The sequence below is a fragment of the Ictidomys tridecemlineatus genome, chromosome 6 (genome assembly GCF_052094955.1).
Source record: "Ictidomys tridecemlineatus isolate mIctTri1 chromosome 6, mIctTri1.hap1, whole genome shotgun sequence".
NCBI lineage: Eukaryota > Metazoa > Chordata > Mammalia > Rodentia > Sciuridae > Ictidomys > Ictidomys tridecemlineatus.
The window spans coordinates 49,294,934-49,315,594 of NC_135482.1; the positions used below are offsets into that span (position 1 = coordinate 49,294,934).

The 20,661-nt window shown below is 37.3% G+C and overlaps 1 protein-coding gene across 3 annotated transcripts in view; it reads right to left on the minus strand.

Annotated features, from left to right (window-relative positions):
• Window positions 1-7,344: 7,344 nt before the first annotated feature.
• Window positions 7,345-20,661, minus strand: part of Msrb3 (methionine sulfoxide reductase B3) — a 160,167-nt gene continuing 146,850 nt past the window's right edge. For all 3 annotated transcript variants that reach the window (XM_040280370.2, XM_005328702.5, XM_021728684.3), the window contains 2 exons: window positions 18,587-18,684; window positions 7,345-10,551 (listed from right to left, as the gene is read on the minus strand). In XM_040280370.2, coding sequence (XP_040136304.2) covers window positions 10,387-10,551; window positions 18,587-18,684 — 263 coding nt within the window. In that variant the 3' untranslated portion in view covers window positions 7,345-10,386. The remainder of the gene's footprint in view (window positions 10,552-18,586; window positions 18,685-20,661) is intronic.

Below are 20,661 nucleotides of genomic sequence, written 5' to 3' on the forward strand. Positions count from 1 at the left end.
ATCAAAAACATCAAATGATGTGTGAGGGAACAAACGTGTGGAATTGTTGTATTCAAAGTGAAGCTGTTATCAGCTTGAAATAGACTATTAGAAGGTGTTCTGTATAAGCCTTGTGATAAGCAAAAAGTAAAAGTCCACAATAGACCAAATAAACAAATCCAGAAAGAATCCAAAGCCTACCACTCCAGGAAAAAAACTACAAAAGGCAGCAGCAAAAAAAGAGAAGGAAAAAACAAAAAAAAATTGGCAAAACAACCAGAAAACAATTAACAAAATGGTAGCAGTAAGTCCCTACCTATCAATAATTACCTTGAATTTAAATGGATTAAAATCTCCAGTCAAAAGACATATAGAGTGACTAAATAGATTTAAAAAAAAAAAAAAAGACCCCTTCTGCCTCTAAGAAACTCTCTTCCCTTTTAAGGACATATGTAGACTAAAAGTTAAGGGGTATGAAAGAAGAAAAACAATGCTCCAAACAAATGGAAATCAAAAGAGAGCTGAAATACTTATACTTATTTCAAACAAAGTAAACTTTAAGCCAAATACTGTAATAAAAGACATATAGGACATTATACAATGCTAAAGGTCAATGCATCAAGAACATATAACTGTTCTTTTAAAAATTTTATACACACACACACACACACACACACACACACACACACACATGCTTAGGTGTTCTGATATATCTCCAATATCAGAACACCTAAATATGTAAAACAAATATTAAAGGATCTAAAGGGAGAAATTGCAATTTCATAATAGTAAGGGGCTTCTTTATCTCAGTTTCAAATAATGGACAGATCATCTTGACAGAAAATTCATGAGGAAACACTGGAAATGAGCAATACTTTAGACTGAATGGGCCTAACATACATATACAGAACATTCCATCTAACAGCAACAGAATAGGCATTTTTCTCAAGTGCACATGGAAATTCTTCAGGATAGAAGGTATGGGAAGCTAAAAGACAATCGTAGCAAACATAAACATAAGAAAACTGAAATCATATCAAGTATTATTTCTAACCACAATGGTCATGAAACTAGAAATCAATGACAGGAGAAATTTTGAGAATTTGTGAATGCATGGGAATTAAACAACATGCTCCTGAGCAGCCAATATGTGGAGAATGAAAGAGAATTTTTTAAACATCTGAAACAAACAAAAAGATATCAAAACTTATGCAGTGTGGCTAAAGCAGTCCTAAGTGGAAAGTTCATAGAAATAAACATAAAAAAAAGGAAGAGATAGCTCAAATAAACAAATTAACATCACAGCTCAATTAAATAGGAAGAGAAACAAACTAGGTCCCATGTTGGCAGAAGCAAACAAATAATCAAGGTCAGAGCAAAAATAAATAGAAACAAATAAAAGTATAAAAGATCAATACAATTGAGTTGTTTTTTTTAAATACAGATAAAACTTTATCTAGATTAAACAAGAAAAAAGAAAGACTCAATTAAAATCATAAATGGAAAAGGAGATGTTGCAGCTGATATAAAAGAAGTACAAAGTATAAGAGGTAATTACATGTCCAAAACTTGGATAATCTAGGAAAAACTGAATAAATTCCTAGACATGTATGACCTACCAATACTGAACTATGAAGGTAGAGAAAATCTAAGCAAAGAACAAGTAAAAAGATTGAGTCAGTAATAAAATTTTCCATCAAAGAAAAGGCTAGGACCTCATGCGTCTACTGCTGAATTCTACTGAACATTTAAAGAACGAATACCAAACAAATTCACAAACTCTTCCAAAAAGTCAAAGAGGAAGAGGTACTGCCAAACTCTTACCCTGATACATCTATGAAAGTTGCAAAATATATATTAAATACTAAGGAATATATTTAGCCAAGAAGGTGAAAGACTTGCACATGAAAACCATAAAACATTAATGAAAGAAATCAAAGAACACAAATAAATGGAAAGATAAACCTGTGTTCATAGACTGCAAGAATTAATATTGCTAAAATACCCAAACTACCCAAAGTTGTCTACAGAGTCAATGGGATCCTTATCAACATTCCTGTCATTTTTCACAGACAAAGAAAAAACAATCCTAAAATTTCTATGGAACCAAATAGTCTGGCCAACCATAAGCCAAAAGACAAAGCTGGAAATATCATGATCTGATTTCAAACTATAGTACAAAGTGGTAGCAATTAAAACAGCTTGATATTGGCATATAAATAGACTTATGAATCAATGGTACCAAATTGAGAACTCAGAAATAAACCCAAGTATGTATGCTCAATTGATTTTCAACAAAGATGCCAAGTATGTATATGTATGTGTATATATATGCATATATATGTGTATATAAACATATATATATACACATTAGGAAAAGTAAAATCTCTCTAGTAAATGGTGCTGAGAAATCTGCATATCATATGCAGAAGAATGAAATGGGACTCTCTATCTCACAAACTGTAAGACATTGGTTTAGGAAATGATTTTCTGGTTATGGCCCAAAATCATAGGCAACAAAAGAAAAAATAGATAAATGGGATTGCATCAATATAAAAAAAAAGCTTCTGCATAAAAGGGAAATAACTTACCAAATGAAGAGACAGCCTACAGATTATGAGGGTTAATATCCCAAATATATAAGGAATTCAAACAACTCTATGCAAAGAAAACAATTCAAAACAGGCAAGGGATCTGAACAGACATATCTCAAAAGAAGACATACAAATGGCCAACAGATATATGAAGAGAAGTGCTCAACATCGCTAATCATTAGGGAAATTCGAATTAAAACCACAGTGAACTATCACCTCACACCTGGCCAGAGGTGCTGAGAGATGAGACTGGAAAGGGCAGGTTGTAGCCAGATTGTGAAGGGCCTTTGTGGGCTCCCTACAGGTGTTCGCACCACCTCCCATAGTGCATGCAGCCAGATGACCAGATGCATGCTTTCACAAGATCACTGGCTGCACTCTGGAGGAAGAAAGAGCCTGGAGACTGGAAGCCAGGTTGGCAATTGTTGGAGTAGCCCCAATAAGCTCAGGATGGGCTGCCCTGGGGGCAGAGGAAGAGGGACTAAGGTGGGCACAGATATGAAAGATCCTGCAGAGGTTGCCCTCTCCTCAGATGTGCGGAACACAGAAAAGAAGTGACTGACAAAGGCTCTCTCGAAGGTCCTCTTCTTCCTTTCTCTCCCCCCCTTCTCTCCCTCTCAATTTATAAATTTAATAAATATATAGATAACAAAATATATAAATTATTTATATGTAAATCCTTATAACTTATTTATATGTCTAACTATTTTTATATATAAATATAAATTTTTACTAAGGATAGATGTAAAAAGGACAGGGAAGGCAATGAAAAAGTATCTTGTGATCTTGGAAAACTTAACCAAATAACTTTTTCATAGTTACCAGTCCCTGTTTTCTTGAATCACCTTATCTTGTTCCTTTCTACATGAAAGGGAACATACTTTCCAAGACTCCTCTTCTGTTCTGTAAGTGAAGTCTTCTTTGCCACTCTCTCCATTTCGTAGGGGGATCATTCACTTTTCCCAACTGATTTCTCATTACGTTAATTGACACTGCTATTTAACCTGGTATAACGTGCCAGTATTTTGTGCACTTAGCCACATGCCTGTTTACCCGGACAACCACATGGATGAGTTTTACTCCGTGAGGCATCCTGTGCCTAGCACAGCACCTGGCACTCTAGTAAGTGCTCAATAAATGTGTGCTGAGTACATAAACCTTGGACAGACAAATAAGCAGAAAACAATAAAGACAGCAGTAGGTTTTGTTTGCAAAATTTGGGGGTTTTGTTTTAATTTGTTTGGATGCACTTAGCCAGGTAAAGTCTGAGGAAATACCTAGTAGAGAAAACGCTCAGCATTTGTAAAATTTTGACAAGTTCTCCAGTCCATATTAGAATTCTAGGACTTGGTATCCAGAGAAACACACTGGTGAAGATATGAAGCGGTCTTGAGAATTAGTTTGCTCCCTGCAGTCTTCTTGCCTTTTCCTCAGGGCACAAATAGAAGCCATGGGCAAGAGATGAGGAACCCCAGTGGCCATGTGTGAGGAAAAGGACCCGCCTATGTAATTGGATGTAAAAAAGGAAAATCTCTTTTCGTCAGGCACAGGATTTTGGCTGAAGTTCAGCCACATACCTATTCTAAGCTGAATTTGGGCATAGCCCTAATAATTACAGTTACTCTTTAGAGAAAGAGCCCAAGAGGTTTACCTGGAGATTTTTTCCAGATGTAAGCAGGTATGTGAGAAGCACAGTAATAAAGATGTAAACCGGATGAGGCCATTTTGGGCCCTGTGGTCTTCTCTCCAATCGCTTGAATGCTAGGAGATGTTCCCCAGCAATCATGAGGATGATGCAACACAGCCATCTAACAAACACCAGATGCCTGACTGGCCCTACATGCCGTAGTGTTAAAGAGAAGGGGGGGCAAGACCCCAAGTTTGAATGCCTTTGCAGTTATCAATCTGTCATGAATTGTAATCAAACAGAAACAACCCTCTTTATTCCATCAGATCCTGGGATAGGCCCATCATATGCCCCACAGACATGCTCTGGGTATGGTTAGAGCCCTCAGGGATCTGTCCCTCTCCTTCATTCTTCACTGACTTAGGGACATCTGTAAAGACACCTAGCTTCCACCCCACCACCTAGGCTCTGTAGTTTCCTAAATGAGGAAAGAGTCACTGGATCAGCTCTGCCCCAAACTGGATGTTTTGGTCAAATGCATCTTCAGTATCACCCTTACTTTTTTTTTTCCCATCTAAGTCCAAAATATGTCTTATTTCCTCTCTTGTGGTACTTTTATGAGGACTATTAAAGCTAGCCCTTAGGGGGAAAAATGAAATTCTTCATCATCAAAGTGTAAATACCAAGATATACCTACATGCTTAATTAGCCCTCTCTGGGAAAAAAAAATAACATTGCAGAATATATTTTAGAAGGAGAAATTCCAATTAACTTAAAATGAAATGATTTAGAAATTTCCCCCAGGTGAAAGCCCCAAATTAAAGCCCACAGACACTGAAAACTACAAAGAGCCAGGGACCTATGCTGGAGCAGTTGAGTGTGGAATAGGGAGCACAGCCTTTGAGGTCTCCTGAACTTGGAGCTCCACCATGTATTGCTAGTACTCTAACTTGTCTTCACTGTTTTGAGCTTTAGTGCCACCATCTATAGACTGTTGATAAGACCACATACTTCACATTAATGGATCAAGTGCCTGATTTATAGAGATTATTTAATATACAATATCATTAAGGTGAAAAGAAACCCCGTGGTAATATAGAAGGCCTTGGGAATAAAACTTCAGGCAACTACATCTTAACTCTTACAACTTCTTCTTGGGTTAATATACATAACCTCTCTTACTTTGCTTTCAAATAGATTTCTACATCTTTGTCTTGTCATTTTAGTGCTGAACTAAATTAGTAATTTAGTAATTATTTATTAATTCCTAAATGACTTGCCCTTCTGGTTATTTCTGAAAATTCCAGGTGCCTGCCCAACCTAATGATACTAAGGTTGCAGGACAGGGGTTGAACCCTTAAGATAAAAACAAGGCTTCCTGGCCTACAAAATCTGACAAGAGAGCAACATCTGTAATCACACTAAAAACTCATGTGGGCTGAGGATCTGGTTTGGCTCCAAATCTCAAATCACCATGGCCTTATCCCATGAGGGTTCCATAGTGCTCCTCACTCACAGCCTTTCAGGGTAGTGGGTAGAGCTGCTTGGTTTAACTATCTTTCAGCTAATACCTCTCAGGGTTGATATAGCCTCTGGGAGCAAACAGATGGGATGAATTCCTGCCAGAATATTCTCCATGGCACAGAGCAACTTTGCAGGCCCCACATCAAAGTGGTGGAGTTTCCACCAGTAATGGAGCACAATGAACACTAGCTTGGAAGTTGGTATGGGGTGCTTGTGGGCCTGTTCCATGAACAGTTTTTTAATTCAAACATTTTGTATGCTAGTATCTTCCAGAAGTCATTTCGTTGTTAAGATATGGGTGATAATGGCAGTTTTCTGAGAAAAAAAAAAACTGAAGTCAAGATTCTGGCATATGGCACCTTGGCACCTTCATAGAAATCTCTTGAAGGGTTAAAAAAAAACATGATGATGAAGATGATGAAAGTTACAGGTGCAAAAAAATAGAAGAGATGAAAAAGATAATTTACAAATTAACACACTGAGATTTGTTCCCTAATTCTTGGAATTACAGGAGGAAACACTGTCATGGACATCTCACAGTTCTAGAAAGGCCCTGCTTAGCTCCACTGGGAAGATCAGGTTCCATTCAGATGAGGACAGACAGACCCCCAGAACAAGGTAAGTGGGCGGTAGAGGGTGAAAAGAGCTGAAAGGAATCAAGCTTTGGGAAAACCTAACCCAACAGAAGGATAACCAGGTAAGGACAAAACAGGCCCATTTTTGAGAGTCATATTAAATGTTTTTAAAATAGATACTAATTGTTCTCACTCAAAATTTCAACACAGTGCTTCTCTGTCTTGAACAAGCATCACAGTAACAGGGAGGACTTGCTAAACACATCCTGTTAACCCATAGTTTTAAAATGAAATCTGGGATGAGGTCTGAACATTTGTATTTCTAGAGTTCCCAGGTGGGGACCACATGATAGGAAGCATTCTGTTGGGGTACACTGCGTGAAATTGATGATGGCCTGCATTTTAGGATGCCAAGAATATGACTTACAATGTGGGTCTTCATCACCCCACTTTTCCTCTTCCAAACAAGTAAATCAACAAAACAAAAGATGAAGCATTTCAACAACAAATGTTATGATGCCAAAATCCATCTGTAGAGATGACTTTTAAAGGTGAAAATTAATCTGTGAACAGTGGGCAACTCTGCACATATTTCCTTAGAGACCAACCTTTGAGAATTGTGTAAAAGTTTCCTGTCAAATTTTTTAAGACACACAGGCACCAGCATGATAGAATTCCTGCATTTTCACCTATAGAGTTATCCTGATGGAACTCCCCAAAGTCTATATTTTAAGCACAAAAACATATACAACTGCTAAATATTTTACTGAGTAAGATGAAATCTGAGTAATTCTACAAATGTTTCCCTTTTCCCCAATCTTGCAGATTCTTGAAGGCTTTTCTCATGGCCTTGGATAAGGACAAGCAAACTTGACCCAATTGTCAGAGTCCCAAATTTCAAAATCTTCATCAGAGAAAAAGTCTCTCTCAATACAAATGACAAACCTGCCAATCTGGTAAGGAGGTAAACGGTCTACTGCATACCTCAGTGGACAATCCATGCATCTGTGCAGGAAATAAGCAGAATCTTTAGGAAACAGAGAAAAAAATTTTTATAAAGAAATTTTATTACATAATTTCTGTATACAACAAACATAGGAAAAGGGTTTTTTAATGAAAGTTTCATCTCATTTTTTAAAAGTTTTGAATTGTCTAAAGGAAATTTATTACAAAGGTATTTAAGTCAATAATAATATTTGACCTCCAAAACCAATGATAATCCCTTTCATATTTAAAGCAAGACATGTTAAACACAATTAACATGGAGAGATTTTCAAATTGTTATGTCATTTTATTAAGAACATAAAATACATCTAAGAAGTGAAAACTTTTGCCACATAGAAATGTTTTCTACTACAATAGATACTGTTGTTTTCTTCAGATTTGCTCAGCATGGCTGTATAGATGTATTTTCTGCACACCAACAAAACCCTTCATCTTCCAAAGGTGCAGCAAGAGCTGGAAGGCAGAGAGGGAAAGTCCCATGCACTTCCAATGCTAAATGGCATTCCTCCCACAGATCACATACACCTCACCATATTGACTCAGTTCATTGCACTCCATATCCTGCAAAAATAAATCTAGGGCTCGACAGCTGACATTATTGCTCACTGACATTTTGGTAATATATTTCCTTAACATAAGACAGAAATATACCGAAATTTGATACCACTTAAACCCAAAAGCAATTTGGGATTAAACCACATGCATACACCCTGCTCCCCCATGCCCCCCTTTGATGGATGTTGCATTTTTCTTCAAAGTTAGTGTTGGAAAATAACTGGTTTTCCTTGGGGGGGGGCCTAAAGATTAGGAGAGACATATATTTTTATTCTTATATTTTTTTAAATTTGGTTTTTGAGGGAAATGCTATGCCCTACTATAAAAATGAAGAAACAATGACAATCAATTCTCTGGGGAGAGGCCAGTCCTCTCAAATTTCTTCCTCACCTAGGCCAACTCTGTAGATCATATCCAGGCAACCCTGTGGGTAAGGCCACCACACATGGCTAGAGTGGTTGAGAAATTCTGTGTGCCTGTGAGAATGGATGGGAGGCTATGGGAAACCCATTTCTTTCTTCAGCTACCCCTATATGAGATCCTTGTTGTTGAGAAATATTCAGCATCCCTCCATGAAGTTGCGAAAGATTCTAAGAAGGTCTGGATGCCAATGGCTGATCAGGTGTTAAATTTTACTCTTTGTTTCTAGAAGGGAGTGAAGCCTGTAAGTTCCAGCATGACCCCAGAGTATAAGGTGTAATATCTATAGCTGAGGGAATAGCTGGATAGTCAGACAACAATGGCCTCTTATCTGAGCATGTTAAGAGCATGACTCCTCTGGGATTGCATCCATGATGACACAGAGTCACCAGGATGACAGGGCCTTCCTCACATGCCTAAAGTCAGGCAGGTACGCCAACATGATGATGCTCACATTTTGATTCGTCACAACTTTTCATTCTCATTTCCCACTGTATAATTGTCTAGTGACCCTCTTTCTTCTTTTTCTCTTGATGCATGAAAGGAAGATGTCAGTCTTCATAAGCTATCAAATAGTTATAAAAATAATATTTTAAAAAACGACATTTCAGAATGAGCATCCAAAGTTACATATACAATATATATCAGTCAGTCACACATGATGCTTTCACACCTGGCTATGGCAACATCAGCTTGTACCTGTGAAAACCTTATTGTGCACAATGACACCAGATCACATGTTATAAAGCAGCTGAGCAAAGTTTCTCAAAGTAAAACCAGCCATATTGCTATAAAGAAAAATGTCTGGCTCTTGGCCCAACCATTTCCATACTAATCGGCTAAGTTAACCTTGGCTTCTTTATATTTCAAATGCCTAGGCTTCAGTTTTTGAGGCAATTAGAACCAGATCAGTGTAACTTTACAATACTGATCTTAATTATATAGCAATATAGTAATTTTGCCCTGAGAGTGTCAATACATTTACAAATATTGTGAGTCCCAGTTTGTACATGAAGAAATAGGCACAGAAAGGCTAAATGGCTTGTCCCTTGTTGCACAGCAGGTTAGTTAGGTCAAGTGTGGAGCATGAGCCTGGTTCTTTCTACTTTAATGCCCAGCATCTTTCCAGGGGTAACCTAAAGCTGTGTACAAGGTTCCTGCTTTGGGTTCTGTTTGTTACTTGTAGTATCCTGCCAGCTTTTCTGCCAGTACTGATTTTTTTGAGAACTCAAGGCTTCATCCTTGGTCTTCTCTGGATCTCTCTCATTTTGCTGTCCTGATGAAGTGTGTTGTCCCAGAATTTTATTTTATGCAGGGGATTAACCAAAATGCACTTCCAGCTGCAGTTGGTATTAAGTGTGGAGAAAAGTCTTATAAAAAGGCAATGGGCAGGTGTTCTTCTTTGTGAACTTTGGACAAAATGGGACTCAACATTTTACATTTGTCTTGCATTCCAATGGTCTCAATGGAAAATAAAATAAAATAAAGGCCTAACAGTGAGGTAATGTTTACTTCTCTGCCACAACACTCAGAGTGCCCCCTCAGATCTGGCAACAATTTAACATAAGGAAAGACTTTAGACCTTCACACCCTGTTAGTGAGAAAAAAACGACCTTAGCTCAGACTTTCCAAAAAGCTGGGAAGTCTCCTAGACATCCTTCATCCTTATCGTAGGTAGATCTGTGAAACGCCTTAAGACCATGTGTCTCAATGCCAGGCACATCCCAGCTCTGGTCCCTGCTCTGCTAGAACTTTGCTTTCACATCTGAAGACCAAAAACCTCTGCCTCTTAATCAAGAGTTAACAACAACAAAACTCAAAAGAAGGTAGGTACTCAAAGAAAAGAATGCCAAAGGCTACTTAAGTGACTTATGAAGAAGTTTCACAAAGCTATCTCCATTTTCAAAAGCTATAAACAGTCCTGGATCTAGTCAATAGCAAAATACATGGATGGAAAGGGCCTCTGTTTAAGCAAAAGAAGAAAAATACAAATAGCACAAAACTGCCCTTAGAGTTTTTGAAAAAATATATCTATTAAGATAAACAATTTTGATTTTTTAATAAGCTGTGCATTAAGTACACTTTGTTTCCATCACTCTCCATTTCTCTACAGCTCTGCTTTGTCTGCCTGGGCTGAGCTGCTGACCTCGCTGCCTCCTTCCGCGCCACTGCTGTCCGCAGGTGTGAAAGACAAGGAAGCTGAATTTATGCAGTATCTTTTGCCGGTTGGACGAGGTCCATCATCAAAAATGTGCCCAAGATGAGCCCCACACTGAAAGAGAAGAACAACATGTAAAGGAGAGTACGCACAAAGCAGGCTTTCACAGCGAGCAGCTTAAATGGATGGCCAGCCCGTGCAGAGATGATGGAAAGCATCCTGGACGATTTCTAGTCTGCCTGTCAATCGCAAAAAAGATGGTTTCTGGCAGGCTTTGCCCCACATGCTGAGAATAAAAAACACTAGAATTGTGCATATCAGAAATCATTTAGGAGCCACTGTATTTTTTTGATCTGCTAAGTCTCTCAGCCAGCTGAAAAACGACTGCAGTAATTTTATGAATTGTATTGACCTTTGATCTCCTCTTTTTAAGAAACATGGCAGAATAAAATCTCTCCCCCCTGCAACTACTTTTTGCTTTGGGTGGGTGGTTTTAGATATGCAGAAGTCCACTGTAAAAGATACTGTTTAACTGGCCATGACGGAGGTGATGTTTGCTTTCATGGGCAGTAAAACTTAACATCAGACAAGCATTGGATGTTCTTGGAACCCAGTGAAGCAATGGCAAGGCTCTACAGATTTATGTCACGGTCACCAGGGCTGCAAGTGTAGCAAATGGAAATGTCTTGAGCTCAAACAATTATTTTTTCCTGGCTCCCATTAGTGCAGCGTCATGCTGGCTTCTTTATCTCCTGAACTACAGTGTGGAGGTTTTGCTAAAGGAAGATACTCTTTAGCTAAAATCAATACCACTGATTATTCAAAAAGTTGGGGAAGGAGAAAATGCCTGGAGTTCATACAGACAGAAGGATGGATGGTTGCTTAGGATAGTGTTTAAAAGAAATCCAGCTCAGAAAGTTTTTCAAAAAAGGCTGGCTATCTGACTAAAGCCCAGCACTGACTGCCTCAACATTGACGATGGCTCCAGGAGACGGAGCATGCCACTTCTCCCACCCTTTCTCAGCAGGGCCAGGAGAAGATGGAGATATTAGTGTACCACACTCAATAGGTCCTGAAAACATTATCTGTTATGGAACAAAAACACCCAAACTAGGGTAAATGACTTCCATTGCTTCATTTAACAGACATTATGTGGTGTCTACTATCTGCCAGGCTCTGTCCTGGACTCTGGAGGTGTGGGCAATAATCCCTGGCCTCAAGAGCTTACATTCCAGTGAGAAAGACAGATAATATTCAAGAAAATTATAAACTAAATGTGTAGCATGTAGAAATCAATGCTAAGGAGGGAAGGAAAATAAAAACAGACCATGATATGAAGACGATGAAGCATCTAAGTCCAGAGCAGGTCTCCCTGGGAATAAGAACCTGAAAGTAGCAGATATTCTATGGGAGAGCATTTTGAGGAGAGAGTAGAGTCATGATTTAGATAATAACATGACAGAAAAGGCCTATACATGATTTATTAATTCTTCTCACTGGGCTGATTCAATGTATAAAAATCTTATAAATTGTAAGGAAACATATGAATTGACAAGGGACTGGGGCTGAGATACTAAATGGAGATGATGAGAGAGAAATGAGGCAGGATGCTCATTACATTGGAAAGAACTAGAACCTCAGTCTGCCTACTGAAAGAGCTAAACTCAATTCTCAAGGGATCCTGAGTTATTAATAAATAGCACTAACAGTAACTTTGACTATATGGCATTTCCATGTTAAAAGTGCATTCTTATTTTTCTTCTAATATACTGTGTCAGCTTATTAAAGAACTAAAAATGAACCCTGAACTGATATGATCTATTGCCTGGAAAATATGAAACAGGCCTAAAAAACAAATCTTGCATTATTTTACCACATTCAATGTAGGTTTAGGTAATATCAAAGCTGACAGCTCAGATTGCTTTTCCTTTCTATAAACAATTGAGGCCAAATTTTCAGGCATCAGCTGCTAAGATGCACTAGTAAGAATATATCTGCTTGCCCAATGGTCATAGGAATATGCCTATTTTTGCCTGCCAAAATAGCTGGTGTGCGGGCCAATAGGAACTGATGCTCTTGGTGACCAGTGTATGAATACAATTACTGATCTCTCAAACAGCTTTGGCATTTGATCATCTGGTATCTAAAAGGTGACATTCTTGCATAAAAGTCTTAGATGGGAGGGTGGGGGTGTGCATGTGTTTAAAGAAAGATTGCAGAGCTATCTGGGCAAAATATATTATATGGCCTTCCTTTCTTAATCATCCTTTGAGCATATTAAGAAAACAGTTCTATTTAAATTACTCCAAAAATAAAGTATAGCAAGGATATTCTTGAAGCCATTTAGAAATAAGTCTTCATTTCCCAAATCATTTTTAAAAAATCCAAACTACAGTAATTTAATCTGTAGCTTCATTAGTTAATCTGGAACCAGTCTTCTGTTAAACAGAAAGGAAAACGCTGCCTTTAGATTTGTCCCTAAAATAGGCGGAAAAAAAAAAGCGAGGAAAAGAAATTATAGTTTGAAAAGTCAACAAAGATCACTTGCAAACAAGTACATGGGTTGGGGATGTGGTAGGGAAATTCTCAGGAAAGGTGTGATGACAGCTAATGGCTTCGTGATATTTGTCACAAGATGTTCTGAAAGATTCACACCAGGCTTAGGTTACCAAGGGTGGAGCAACATTTTAAAGCGTAGACAGGTGTCATTTATATCTATGCAATCACATACCTGCCCACCTGTTGCCTGCAAAGTGGCAAGGTCTTTTGAAAGAAGACTAACCACACATTGCCCTTTATGTCTCCCATGAAAGACCAGGTTTCTTAGAAAAGTGTGCAAGCCCTGAAGGCTCCTCCCTGAGGGCAATGCACATGGAGCCCATTCTTTCCAGCTTCCAGGCCTGGCGAAGACTGGGATGATGAATGGAAGTTGTCAGTGATGCATTGTTTCTTTAGCCTCCTGCAAGCTCTGCCTCCCAGCTCTAGCCAACTGGCAATGTGTTGGGATCTCTCCGCACACCTGGTTGTAACTGAAACAAACTGGTTCCCCAATGAAGAAATCTCTGAAACTGAAACGTGCTGTTAAAGATTTACTTCAGGATGGGATCTTTGGTGTGTTTTGAAAGTTGTTTTTAATGGTTATGTAGTTCTTTATTTTACAGGTAAATATAAACCACACCTGAATATTCTAGACTTCACTCTGAAAAAGGATGAGTTCACTGTTTAAAGTAAAAATTTAATTCCCACAGAAATCCTTATCATCTAAGCCTCCCACTCAGAAGAGTTAACAAGAACCTGTAGAGAACCATGGAAAAGGATCTCCTAAAAAAAAAAAAGTGATTGAGCATCAAATTTAACATAATTATCTAAATTCTGACTGTAATTTTCAGTTGTGTGCATGAGAAACACAAATAGTATATTCAGCAGCTACATATTTCTGCACTGATGTATTTCCCACTGTCCTAGAGGGCTTTCTCTTAACTGTTCCTAGGATGCTTGGGCTTTATTATTGTCATTTTCTCTTAAGTGTTTGATCTACAGCATGAAACATTTTCAAAGCAGGGCTTTTACACTTGGGCACATGGGGCAGAAATGGAAAGAGAAAACAGTTTTAAGAAGAAAAGAAATTTACTTTGCCAGTAGTATTCTGTTTTCTCCCACTGTTATTGAAGACACTTGTGTGTAAGTATGGGCCCTTTTCCTCTGTGCTCATGATATTAATCTTTTGCCAAGGAAATGATTGTGAAGTCACCAGTTTGGCATTATGATTTTACTGAAAGATCAGAAAAAGAGAGATGGACTGTTGAGTCTAAAACCCAAGGGTAATACATGGGTATCTCTAATCATCAGCAATATATGATTTGTCATCTGCAGAAGATTAATAAGGTTTGGAGTTTTACCAAAAACTGCTTAACTTCTGAAAAATACTTTGTATTGGTAGATATCTACCTTTCTATTGACTTGGCTGACCTAGGACAAATTAAAAATAACCTAAAACAAATATAAGAGACTTAATCATAGACTCAAGCAGTAGTAGGAACTGTCACAGACTCCAACTTGGGCAAACACAAGGATCTGATGGTTTCCTCAAAGATTATTACAAAAAGTTAAGTGATTTATTACTCTCCCATTTGCTCCAGATGTAGAATTTTGATATGAAAAAGGAAAAATTCGCCAAGTATTTCCAGGAGGGACTTACTTTGCCAACTACACTTTGATTGCCTCTTTGTGCTGAATTTAATCTTCTGACCAAGTGTTGCTTAATAGGCAGAAGTTGGAAGATTAGGAAGAAGCTGTCAACTGATTATTCACAATAGTCAGTGAAGCTGGAATAAAAGCAACCTAACTTATCACAAGCTGAAATATAAATAAAATTAAGGAAGATTATTCATAATTGAAATCATGAGGAAATGACTGGCCAGGGAGAAGACACACATGCCCACCAGAGTAGGCAAACTGAAGATAAAGACCCTCTTTAGAAGAAAGAATTGGGATGCAATTCCTCAATTCAGGAGCAAACAGGAAACAAATAGGGCTACAACAAAATGCAACAGGGCAGCCTATTCCTCCATAAACAACAATCATGAAAGCAGGAGGAATCCTACCACTGCCCATTTTCTGTAAACCCAAACAGCTTGCCAGGTTTCTTATACAACACTCTGTAAAAAGGACCTAATTGCAAAATTTCTTGGAGAAGTGGCATAAGGATCGAACCAATCTTAATGCTCTCAGTAAGAACTTCATTAAAATATTATTACCTAAGAAGTCACTGAACATATGGAAAAACTACAATGTACTATAAATGTGGTAGGCTACAGGCTCCCAACTTGTCTGTAAGTCCTACCCAAATATGAGGCCTAATTAATTGCATTCATGATATGATTATACCACAATTAAAAAAATAATAAGAGTCCTAATACTAAAACAAGAATTAGGAACCCATAGACCGTATTGCAGGCAGGCAGGTTGAATCTACTGGTTCCATTCAATGGAAACTCAGCTTATTTGTGTTGGCAGTAAAAGGGTCTTTATATTTAGATATTCCACCTTTACCCCAAAGGAAGAAGTATTCCACATAACATGCTCAACTGAGAATGTCTGTAAGATACTAAAAGCATCTAACAAACTCCTCACAACACAAACTACATTAATTCAATTCACCCCAGAGAAGAGAAAACAAGAATTTTGGAAAAGGAAAAAGCAAACCAGGAGAAACTTCCCACACTCTCTCACCAGCAAAAACAAAAACTACCCTTCTCCACAAAAAAGGAGGAAGATGTGATAAGAAGAGACAATTTAAACTGGGGGGGAAAAAGGTAAAAAAAAAAAAAAGAGTAGCCAGTAAATGAAAAATAATGTTAAGAATGAGAAAGTAGGAAGCAAAACACAAATGGTTGCTCTAGCATGGGAACTATTACATCAGTTATAGTAATAACTATAACATATTACATATATTACATATTACAACTATTACATCAGTTATTTTTTTAAGTCAAGGTAAAAGGGATTTATGAGAAAAAGGAAAAGAAAAAACAATAAAAGGAAAATAAATGTATCCAAAACACACAAATTAGATGACAAAAAAATTAAAGTAGAATCACCAGCATGCTTCAATTTAGTGGGCTGAATTGTTAGGGGCAGACATCCTGGGTTCTGCTTACACAGAAAGAACCAGCAAGCCTATGGGTCTGTAGTGCTGGAACCCAATAATCTCCTACAGGAGCTCACTGCAAAGCATGTACTTTCATACATGCTTAGTGGAATACGTTTTTCTCTCTCTCTTTTTTAAATTTAGAACTTTTATTTAAGAAAGAGTTTAACACTTTCTAAATATGAAAAGTGAAGATGGTAGATAAAAAGCCATAAGGGAACAGGTCAATATTAGGTCTTCATACAACCCTTAGGAAAGAACCCAAAGACTTAGTCTTTGTGCAGAGGGCCAGAATATCTCTCATGAATGTCACCTAATCTTGGCATTGCCTGTGGGTTTTATTCCTCTTTGGTCACTGTAAGACACATTCAAGAATGATCTTTTCTTAATTACTGTTGATTGATATCTGGAGCTGTCATAGGGAAAAAAGGAAGTTTATTTCAACTGAATTCTAAGAATTAGTTACCAAAAAAATAAGAAAGTAGAGCCTTAAGGAAAATGAATAACATATACCTCACCTCACTTTTTCTGTGCTTTTTAATCTTGTTTTCATAGGACTCATTGTTTGAAAATGGGTTGTGAGTGAAAAGGAAAGACACAGTCATAGAGCAGCTTAAAAGAAAAAAACTATTTTTAAAGATTTACTAAGTACTATGTATTTAAACTACAAATTCCTGTGCACCAGCCTGTCTACACTTTCCTTTTGTCAAAAATTCTAGATTCTTGGGTAGTCTTAATTTTTTGGTGACATTTATAAAATCATCAATTATAATTAAATTAATCTCAAAACTGAATTGCATTAAAACAACTACAGGAAAATAATGGGATTTTTCATTTAATTTATTATTATTATTATTATTATTGTGTGTGTGTGTGTGTGTGTGTGTGTGTGTGTGTTGTGTGTGTGAATATGTGTGTTGCTGGATATCAAACCCAGGGCCTTGTGAACACTAGTCAAGTATTCTACCATTGAGCTTCATCCTCAACCCTAATACGGCTCTTTCCAGTAACATTACCCTCATTCCATTGTCTCTCATATAAAGCTTTGGATTCAGACTGCCTTGCACTGAAGTTTCACTTCTGCTACTTAAATCTGCGTAAGTTTACAAAAGTTCAGTTGCCCTCTTTGTGACTCAGTTTCATCTACTATGTAATAAGAGAGAATAGCAGTACCTACCTCATTAGGTTATTGAGTGTATTACATGGGGGAGGTTTTTAAATGCAGTGGTGCAGGCTACACCTAGCCCAATTAATTCAGAGTGGCTGGGGATGAAGCCTGCATCAGAAAGTCCCACTACCATGTTCAGAGACTCATTTCTGAGATATGAGGGTATAAAAAAATGTGATACGTAATCTATCTTTCAAGGGAGAGAGTGAACCCCATAACTATAAGACAGTAAAATTACCAGCATTATTTTTTATTTACAAAATTGAAAACAGAATTTCATCATGTGGTCAAGTTCAAACCAATCTCCCTCCCTAATTGGTAAATACCTACTCCCTAAAAATCTTGTGCTTGATAAGGGGGTTGAAAAAAATGGATAAAGGGTAAGTAGACGAATACTGAGGGAGGTCCTTGTCACAATCACTTTGCTATTGCAGCCTCCTGATTGTACCCCCTTTACCGCTGAACTGTTTATAGACATTTCCCAACAAATCCCTTTGTAGTATCAATGAATGTCCATGCCACAATCGGACTGTATATTTTATTATTTAAAACAGATTAGAAGAGAAGGCCTGCCTATCATAGGATATGCAGTTACTCTTATTCTGTATACATGGAAGTTCTAGCTATATTTCTGGGTTTAGGTGCAAAATATCAACAAGTTTAGGTCTCTGAACAAATTAACTACTCTTGCTTCCTTCTCGAAACATGCTCATTTTCTCCCTTAGAGCCAGCATTAATTTGGCTAGAAAGGAATGGACAGTATTGATGAGAACCTCCTTGGAAATGAGGATGTCAACATACTAGGAGAGGCATGCTACTCTGTCCTCAACTAGCCTACCACTGAACTTCCACTTCTACAGCTTCTCTGCAATTTCCCTCCTAATACCCACTCAAGAAAAGCCATTTCTGGGGTCTTCATTGACTGTGTTTGGATCACAGACATTAAAGGCACTACGAATGAATGATGAACTTGAGAGAGAAGATTATCAAAACACTAAGTTCTACCAGGCCACAAAATGAAATTTTCATATACCTACCTAGAGAATAGCTCACTCCCCCCTACATTGAGTAAAATGAAGGGATTTTTGTCTTGCCAATGATTTTGTTTAATAGTGTTAAAGCTAAAGATCAATATTTCATCAGACTTGCAAAACACCTGAAGACTGACTGAGGTATCATTCAAAATTTAAAAAGACTTCATTGTGCTTGTCTGTTCCACTTGTGAATAGTTGCTTGACATTGGTTGCTGTATTTAGTACAAACAAGAGTCTTGAAAGTGTTATCAATGTCAAGTGAGTGGCCTATTGGGTTGTCAGGTGGGGTTAACTAACCTGAGAGCAGCTTGTTTCCACCCTGTGCATCCCATAGGAAAAGTCATCTGTGAACGTGATGGCCTCAGAACTGATCACATCATGGAAGGAAGGCCAACCTGGGTGGAGCAGGCATAAGAAACAGAAACAGAAAAGAGAGAGATACATTTTTGGATTAGAATGCAATTTTAAATAAGTACTAAGCAAATAATGTCAATACTTACAATATGACTTATGCTTAACTTTTTCAACTTGAAAAAAAAAGTCAAAAGCTGAAGTATATTTTGCAAGACACAATTATTTTTTTAAGACTAATCCTTTTCTCACATCCAACTTATAGTTGCATTGGAGTTTGATGTCTCATGAGACATTATTAGGCCATCCAATAGTTTTCCCAAATTTTGAAAGTTCTTTGTCCCCATTCTTTCTTTTGTCTCCAGAGTCACTGGCATAACCCTGAAGCACTATTTATCTTCCATTATGACACTGTGCATAATCAGTTAATCGGTCTGGATTTTTTTTTAGTACTTTTTTGGATGATTAAAGTATAAAAAGATGAATAACCATTTGGATCAAATTTCCCAGGGCAAGGTGTATCTGGAGCATGACTTATGTTCTTTGGGAACAGGCTTGCTCACTTTATAGGAGAAATTCATAGAGCAACAGAATGCAAACTTCAACAATATCATTTCCAGTTTCAAAAAAATAAAAAACAAATTAGCTCATGCCAAGTTTTTATAAGAAACTGGCCCAAGCTCCCCATCCCCCTCTATACAAGAGTATAGTCCTCACAGTCGGGGCTAGATAGAACACCACAAATTTAAACTTTCCAACTCCTTGATTATAGCTCAAGGTTGCTACAAAAAAAACAGGAAAAACCTTAAACTTCTAGACTCTTAACATTTAAAAATTAGTTACGCCAAGTGTCAGTATCATTTTTTAAAAAGTTATTTCTGCCTATTTCCTAAATAAACTCTAAGCTATAGAATTTGGTTTACAATGATTGTTTTGATATATTTGGGTATCTTTGTTCAATGACAGAAGTGTCAATTGCTCATGAAGACAAGTGTTAGTGGTGATATTTAGGGACACTGAAAATTAAAGCCATTTATCTATTAACTCCCCCAATTCACAGTGTCCTTTTGCACTGTGTTCTTTCTTTTTTAACCTTCCATGGTCTAAATCATTTTTTGGGGGGGGGGCACAATTGATTCAGTAGTAAACAGAGAGAAGAGTAATTTGTTTTAAATTTACTGTAAAGTTATCTTTGTGCACGTGTGTGTGCATACGTGTATACACACACACATACATTTCCCCCTATTTTTGAATTCAAAATAGGTGCATTCAAAATAGACACACACACACACACATGTATATGTGTACACATATACATTTAAAGTAGCCTTATTAACTTACTCTTCTGAGAGCAGAAGAGTAAGTTACTTATCTAAGCTATACAGGCATTAAGCAGCAGAGCCAAAACTAGAATCTGAGCATTTGGCTTTCAGACTGTCTTTAGATTCCACTTTCTTCCTTAATAAAAGCCTGAGAGGTCTTCAATTTAAGCACTCTAGCAGCTAGGAGGCTGAAGACTGTAAGAAATCTTTACCCTCCTGTCTGGCTTAGTTGATTGTTTCACTTCTGAGACACTAAAGCAGATAATGAATACACCCAAAACAATACCTATTCTCTCACTTTCTAATGGCTAAACTACTCAAAGGGAAAGTCTAAGAGTAATGATGTAAATAATGCAATCTACTTTGAGACATACATAATTTTTTATTCATTTACCTAAAATAACCACAAAGACTTAGAAACTCACCATTCAGCAGTAGCATTGAGAAAACCGCCAATTGTATCTAGAGTTTCCTAATTCTATTTCTCTCCTAATAATTTTGAATACTTGTCCACTAAAGATTTGGAAGGGAAGAGACTTCTTTCAAATGAGCTATGTATTTTGTCTACCTGAATTAAATATTTACAAATTTGTTCCAGGAAACTGTATTAAAAAATAGACCTCAGTGTTCCTGGGGAACTACTAATACTTGAATGTTTTTTTGTTTTTGTTTTTGTTGTTGTTGTTTAACATGGAATTA